The 8,054-nt window shown below is 39.0% G+C and overlaps 1 protein-coding gene across 1 annotated transcript in view; it reads right to left on the reverse strand.

Moving 5' to 3' along the window:
- The window catches only part of LOC110455393 (reelin-like), an 86,801-nt gene that overhangs the window by 44,955 nt on the left and 33,792 nt on the right, over window positions 1-8,054 (reverse strand). Inside the window, exons 22-28 of the mRNA XM_021505507.1 lie at window positions 5,738-5,875; window positions 4,446-4,632; window positions 3,814-4,019; window positions 3,067-3,226; window positions 2,357-2,527; window positions 1,681-1,892; window positions 1,312-1,463 (exon numbers count right to left, since the gene is read on the reverse strand). Of these exons, the coding sequence (XP_021361182.1) occupies window positions 1,312-1,463; window positions 1,681-1,892; window positions 2,357-2,527; window positions 3,067-3,226; window positions 3,814-4,019; window positions 4,446-4,632; window positions 5,738-5,875 (1,226 nt within the window). The remainder of the gene's footprint in view (window positions 1-1,311; window positions 1,464-1,680; window positions 1,893-2,356; window positions 2,528-3,066; window positions 3,227-3,813; window positions 4,020-4,445; window positions 4,633-5,737; window positions 5,876-8,054) is intronic.

An 8,054-nucleotide genomic window follows, 5' to 3' on the forward strand; every position in this document is an offset into this window, starting at 1 on the left:
ACAATAAAAGGTGACATTTTTTGTGTATCCCTTAACATTGTTCGGGGAGTGAGAAGTTACTAAAAGGAAGATAAATTATAAAATCATACAGCATCATTCATTGACACCCCTTAAAATGTTTCTCAGCAAAAGGCATCTTTTAGAACATGCTAATGAAAAAACATTTTGATATCACAACATCTCCTAACAAGAAATATTTCGAAATCTCCTGAACTTGTCAGTATACATAACATGTCTCTGTACTTTGAGCGTATGATGTTGAGGGTGAAACAGTTTGTGAAGTTTCCAGAAAGGACAAACTTACCAAAATTAAACAACATAACATGTCTCTGTACTTTGAGCCTATGAGCCAAAAATAAACAATGTCCTTTTTACACATACAACTCGTGTCAGACCTATAAGACACAGTCACTCCTTGTATAGCTGAAACGGGAGGTAAATATGGAGAAGACACAAAATTGCTGTACGAACTGACAGGTGATTCTCTTAGGCCAAAAAATGTTTATGTGTCAGGTTACATGACTGAAACAAATAGGGTAGTTTGATCAGGATTTATCTTTATTTTATATTTTTTAAATTTAAATTTTTATATTTTTTGAAGGGTGGACTTGGGGGCTGATTTAAGAAATTACAAAAATTATCAAACATAATTTAAGGTCTTAAATAGTAAAAACAATTCCACAGGAGTGCAGGATGTGTGGCCTGCTCAGGCAGCTGTAATGAGATCATGAAGACAGGATCTATTTATATTAACAGCGACTTCGATAAACCCAAGGGATGTGGGCGTTGACAAAGTAATACCTACATGTATATGTCACCGTGCATTGCCTGCAATTGATTCCACGTAATGTGGAAAAAGTCGTTCAGCACTTTTAGTGAGAAAATTGTTTTGGTTTGAACACCAGCAATTCCATGGAATAACAGTCAGTTTGAAGTTTTGAGGTTGATAGGCCCAAGGAAACTGAACTTCTCACATGGAAACAGTTTTTCTATTTATAGTAAAAGTGACCTTGACCTTCGGATCTGAAAAGCAATCTCAAGCAAGCACAATTAGTAAGAAAGCAATGTATGAAGTCTGAGCTCAATTAACCTAAATAAACTCAAGTTATCTCACGGAAACCTTGTTCCTGACGAGGCAACCGACGACGACGATGACGACGACGACTACACCGACAAAGTAATACCTATATGTTACCTTGCGTTGCAGGCGACACGAAAATTGGGTTTAAATTTGGTTTTGATACCTGCCCATAAAGTAGAGAGGATATATATATAGTTGCCTTGTTTGTCCATTAGAGAGGGTACACCTACCTAGGAATCCCTCATTACATGTACATGTTGTACCATTACTACATAGACCCTCTCGGTGACAGTTCTCCGGACAGGGGGGGCCAATGTACACGTCATTGAGGGCAAAGCTGTGGGCGTACCCTCCGGGCTGCCACCAGCGGAAAAGGACTGGACTGTAATAAAAAGGATTAAAGCAAACAAATACTTCAAGACTTAATTGATTGAACAGGTTCATTTTTAAATATTCTCTAACATGTATATAATGGAACAGGTAAGATAAATATGACATCTTCAGTATTTTCCAATGTTTATATTCTATCTCACTAAATTCTGTTTCTCAATTTTTTACTTCCCCTTTGTAGTGATTTTGCTCGGAACTGAAACACTTACTGCATGGCGACTGCCTGTGAGATGGGTATGATCATGGTCTGCCAGTAACCATGGGGACCGGAGAAGTATAGGGTACCCTCTGTGTGCTCACTACAGTCCATCTCCTGGTAGCATGGCTCGATGAGTAAGCGCCAGGTCTGGCCACCGTCATGGCTGTACTGTAATAGTACTGGGTGGTCCAGACGGAACAAGTTACTACAACCAACATTGAGCTGGAAACAAGAATTAGCAATAGAATGTTTTAAAGTATTCAAAATCATCACATACTATCTTACCTCTGCTTGTTCAGCATTTTAGTTTCACAGCAAAAAGCTTTTTTTCTTTTCAACAAAGGAACTCACAAAGAATTACATTAGTATTATATATTCTCTTGCATTTTAAATCATCAAATGTTGGTATGTGCTAAATCTCTTAAATTGTGTTTTTGTCAGTTGGAAATAAAATCAGATATAAATGGACCATTTTGCACTACAGTATAGGACTTCTAATTGTTTGTTCTATTTATACTTTTAATGTAACAACAAGTTTTGACAATTAATACATATCAAACTGGTAAGCTAGATTTGTATTGATATCATGTACATTTTTATCATATCTGTTAATAAACATACAGTCAAGTGTGACTACTGTATAAAGTAATTTCAGGTAAAGTATCAGGCAATAATTAATAACTCACCCTAAACTGTATAACATCTCCAGTTTGAAGGTCAAGGTCTTTCGTGATGGCAAATTTATCGTTCTCCTGATTGGCTAGAATGAGGGCAGGGTCCCGTGCCTGACAGTACTTGCCCAACACACCTTCCGTCACAGTTGACCACACCTGGGAGTCCAGAACATCCAGGTGGTCCTAACCAATCAAAACACATCTTACAAGTCATATAAAAGGTTCACAGGACCTGTACTCACTCCTTGATCTTTAACAAGAAGTTTATATTTAAGAATCCCTGTACCACTGCACTGTCGTTGATCCTATATACAGAAACCTCCCCTTAACTGGGCTTGTACACTTCTGTTGTCCAGGTAGCTCAATTAGTTTCAGCGATGGTATAACAATCCGAAGTTAAAGATTTGAATCCAGGTTTGACCCCACAGAATATTAACACACAGAACACGTTTGTCGATTATATATTTTTTTAATTTCATCTTCATTATGTTTTCATTAAAGTCTTTACCGACATCTGATTTTACTGATTTCTGACTTTACCGACACCTTATTTTACTGACATCTGACTTTACCGACACCTTATTTTACTGACATCTGACTTTAGTGACACTTACTTTTACTAACACCAGACTTTACAGACCCCTTGAAACGACACCTGACCAATTGCTGATTCAGTATTATCAAATAGTTAAAATGGATTTTTTTTTATGCAAAATACTCACATTGAAGTTGTCCTCCATCTTTGTCTTGTGGTCATAGCTGCCTAGCATGATCTCATCGATAGCCCACTGGTCCTGGCCACCTCCCGAGTGAGAGCCCTGCCACCAACGGAATTGAGTATTCGGTGACCTTGCCTTTGGTGGCAGCACCGTATGTACAAACCTGTCGAAACATATTACCATGTTATAGTATGTGCTATGGGTTAACAAAACAATGAATATGCAGTTGATCTGATAAAATGTAAATGTTCGATATCAGTTATAATTATTGAAAATCTAAAACTGTTTCATAAAAACTAGCCTCAAAGAAGTACAAGAATTCCACGGAAATGGATGTGTTGCCTGCTTCCACTGGTGGCATGGTGGATTTCCAGGTTCTGCTCAAAATCAAATGTGAATGAATAATTGGTATTTTAGGCATGTGAAGTAAGTTTCAAGAAACCAAATCATCATTTCAAGTGTTTAAGAAGGAAACCGTGCAACCATCACAAAAGCCAAGATGGCTGCTGTTGGCCATGTTGATTTTCAGGTTTGGTTCAAAATCCATTAAAATCTAAGTCTTCCTTTAAGTATGTGGAAACAATTTGTGCAGAGAACATCGACAGAGTGATCCCTAAATATCACTTTGCTTTGCTTGGCAGAAATAGAATTTACTGGTGAAGGGCTAATCTTAACCAAGCAAAAAATTACGGAATTACAGTAACTGTAATGAAGCAGAATATACTGTGTAACTACAGAGATATTACGTACTTGGGTTTCCTGTACTCGGCTGGTACTAGTTCCATGAGCTGCTCCCAGGTGGTGCCCCCATCTGTGGAGAACTGGAGGATGACCCCTTCCTGACGTGTCTCTGACCCTGAACAATCTGGTAGGCCTCCTCCGATTCTTAGGTAGAACTGGAGGTAGTCACTCTCCCTCGTATCAAAGTCCTTTGTCCGCAGCTCTCTCACTCCATTCTGTTAAAGGAAAATTACCCTGAGATGAGTAAATGATCTCCTAAAAGAATTTCAAACTTAATCCAAGTTTTGAAACTACATGTATTTAAGCATTAAACTGCCTTCTTTGGAAAGGTTTTGTCCTATAATTCTCACAGGATTGCAGACAAATTGAATAATGCGTGCTAGCGTGTTATGATTAATAGATGTTTGTCTACATACATTGTTACATTGTAGTTCCGATTTGCAAATGTTTTCTTTGAATTAACATTAGCTCTTGAAGATTTTAATATTTACATAAGTAAGACATTTTAAAAAATCACAAATTTTGATCCTTATATGAAATTAACAATGTTATTAACAGAAAATTAAGATTTCAAGTGAAAGCACAGAAATATGAAAATTTCAAGACAATATTTTTCCAAATTAAACTAAAACACAACTTACCCCTGAGAAATAAAGGGACTCCCCAGACAAAAGAGTTCCGCATCCTTTTCTGCCATTGATCACCTCTCCTCCGAGGATACTCAAAAAATCACTGTCCGGCTCGTATCTTATCCCAAAGTCTGCCTGCATGGAGGATTGCCAGCCCTCCTCTGTATGACAGTTTTCCCCAACAAAACCTTCCTCACATCTGAATTACAAAGTTGTTCCCATCAGTAAAATCAAATCTTCAAAGGATTACAGGGACAATTTAGTATATAAAAGTCTGATCTGTCTCCTAAAACACTTTTCTATAAGTGGTACAAAAGGATCTATGACAGATGTATTAAAGAAACTTGACATTAAATGTTTGTGGTCTCGATGGATGAATCATGAAATTTAAGATAAAATACCAATCATGAGAAACACAATATTCCTCAATACATGATATACTCTACATAGACTAAGGCTTGAAGGAAATACAAACTCCCTATTTTGGAGGGAGACCCGACCTCCTGATTTTGAACCCTGAAACTGAGCCTTTTTAACCAGTGAACTTGTTAAACTAATTTCTATTTTCTAAGATCTGATGATTTCATGTTAAAGAATGGCTAAAAAATGCATTTTAAAGTGCTATTTTGTTCCTTGGGGTATACACACACTTTAAGCACACATTATCTCCAACATGGAAATTTCAAAATGATGGCAAGTAATATGTCTCGGTGTGTCTTGTTTATTCCCTTTCTTCTATATCTGCTAGACACTGAGAATTCCACTCTATGCTAGTACAGTGTATATGTAAATTCTGTCTGTATGCAATTTTGTAAGAATTAAACCTGTATGTGAAATGATGAGCATCAAGTCAGTGTGTCAATATTCTGTCTGTATGTAGATGTACCATATATTCACTGTAATTAATGACCCTCCCCAGTTTTGGCACTTACTGAAATAAAAGAAGTGCCCCTTTTCCCCAAACCCTCCATTCTGACCCTGTCCTGTTAACAAAACCTAGTACTATATTCGCTGCAAATCAGATACTACGGTTTTACAATCTGACGGGACTGTTTCTGAGTGTTTTAAAAAGAAAACAAGAGCAGTTTAGAAATTCTCCCTGGGAGCGTGTCCGAATAATCTATGTTTTCTTATCTTAATAAGCAACCCCTTTCAGCCAATTTGTGAAGAACTCTGGGGGCTTATTCCAGGGACTACTGTATGTAGAATCTGCTTATATGTAAATCATACTTGTATGTATATATTATGAGTGAATATGCCTGTATGTCTGTGTATGAATATTCTGTCTGTATGTAGATGTTTACCTACAGACTCCATCCGAACACTGACCATGTCCACTACACATGGCCGGACACTGCTGACCAATATAGAGTCTGGACACTCCCCAGGAATCTGTCGGGCTCCAGTCGGGCTGGCGGAGACGGAACTTGGTCACAGGGCCCCTGAAACAATCACAAGCACAAAATATAATAAGCACTCTTATGATACATAACAAATTATTAATCAAAGAATACATTTTACTTGCCATGTTTTTATACTATCATAAAAATGACTACTGATTTTCACATCAACTATAAATTAAGGATCCCTGTCCCATTGCCAGCAAATATTTAGAGAATTCCACTGGTTTTTTTTGTACACACAGTAATCTCCCCTTAATTTCATTATGATATATAACTGTAGCGCAGTTGAGCCAGGTCTTTTCTGTTGACTAGGTAGGCCATTAGGTTAAAGTGACATTACAATGACCTGAACTGTGGACTAGGTAGGCCATTAGGTTAGAGTGACATTACAATGACCTGAACTGTTGACTAGGTAGGTCAGTAGGTTAAAGTGACATTACAATGACCTGAACTGTGGACTAGGTAGGTCAGCAGGCTAGAGTGACATTACAATGACCTGAACTGTGGACTAGGTTGGTCATTAGGCTAGAGTGACATTACAATGACCTGAACTGTGGACTAGGTAGGTCATTAGGCTAGAGTAACATTACAATGACCTGAACTGTTGACTAGGTTGGTCAGTAGGCTAGAGTGACATAACAATGACCTGAACTGTTGACTAGGTTGGTCGGTAGGCTAGAGCGACATTACAATGACCTGAACTGTTGACTAGGTAGGTCAGTAGGCTAGAGTGACATTACAATGTCCTGAACTGTTGACTAGGTTGGTCAGTAGGCTAGAGTTACATTACAATGACCTGAACTGTTGACTAGGTAGGTCAGTAGGTTAAAGTGACATTACAATGACCTGAACTGTGGACTAGGTTGGTCATTAGGCTAGAGGGACATTACAATGACCTGAACTGTGGACTAGGTAGGTCAGTAGGCTAGAGTGACATAACAATGACCTGAACTGTTGACTAGGTTGGTCATTAGGCTAGAGTGACATTACAATGACCTGAACTGTGGACTAGGTAGGTCACTAGGCTAGAGCGACATGAAAATGACCTGAACTGTTGACTAGGTAGGTCAGTAGGCTAGAGCGACATTACAATGACCTGAAGTCAAGGGTTTGAATCTGGGTTTTGTTTATTTCATCATCATCAATTTTTCATGAAATTCCCGTAGGAAAAAAACAGTTTCCAATGCACATTAACAGTTTGTATATATAAGGATCCTTAAACCAGACTAGCTATTTGAAGAGATATTACATCTTACTCAAGAACAGTGACTACATGGTGACTACCTCGAGGCTGTTCCACGTAACCCGGACCAGGTATTTACCTACACGAGAATACTTACATGGTGACTACCTCAAGTCTGTTCCACGTAACCCGGACCAGGTATTTCCCTACACGATAATACTTACATGGTGACTACCTCGAGGCGGTTCCATGTAACCTGGCCCATGTATTTACCTACACGAGAATACTTACAGGGTGACTACCTCGAGGCTGTTCCACTTAACCTGGACCAGGTATTTACCTACGCGAGAATACTTACATGGTGACTACCTCCAGTCTGTTCCACGTAACCCGGACCAGGTATTTCCCTACACGATAATACTTACATGGTGACTACCTCGAGGCGGTTCCATGTAACCTGGCCCATGTATTTACCTACACGAGAATACTTACATGGTCACTACCTCGAGGCTGTTCCACGTAACCTGGACCAGGCATTTACCTACACGAGAATACTTACAGGGTGACTACCTCGAGGCTGTTCCACGTAGCCCGGACCAGGTATTTACCTACACGATAATACTTACATGGTGACTACCTCGAGTAGGCTAAAGTGACATTACAATGACCTGAACTGTGGACTAGGTAGGTCAGTAGGCTAAAGTGACATTACAATGACCTGAACTGTTGACTAGGTTGGGCAGTAGGCTAGAGTGACATTACAATGACCTGAACTGTTGACTAGGTAAGTCAGTAGGCTAGAGTGACATTATAATGACCTGAACTGTGGACTAGGTAGGTCAGTAGGCTAAAGTGACATTACAATGACCTGAACTGTTGACTAGGTAGGTCAGTAGGCTAGAGTGACATTACAATGACCTGAACTGTTGACTAGGTTGGTCAGTAGGCTATAGCGACATTACAATGACCTGAACTGTTGCCTAGGTAGGTCATTAGGCTAGAGTGACATTACAATGACCTGAACTGTTGACTAGG

Source organism: Mizuhopecten yessoensis, unplaced genomic scaffold (assembly GCF_002113885.1).
Source record: "Mizuhopecten yessoensis strain PY_sf001 unplaced genomic scaffold, ASM211388v2 scaffold923, whole genome shotgun sequence".
Taxonomy (NCBI): domain Eukaryota; kingdom Metazoa; phylum Mollusca; class Bivalvia; order Pectinida; family Pectinidae; genus Mizuhopecten; species Mizuhopecten yessoensis.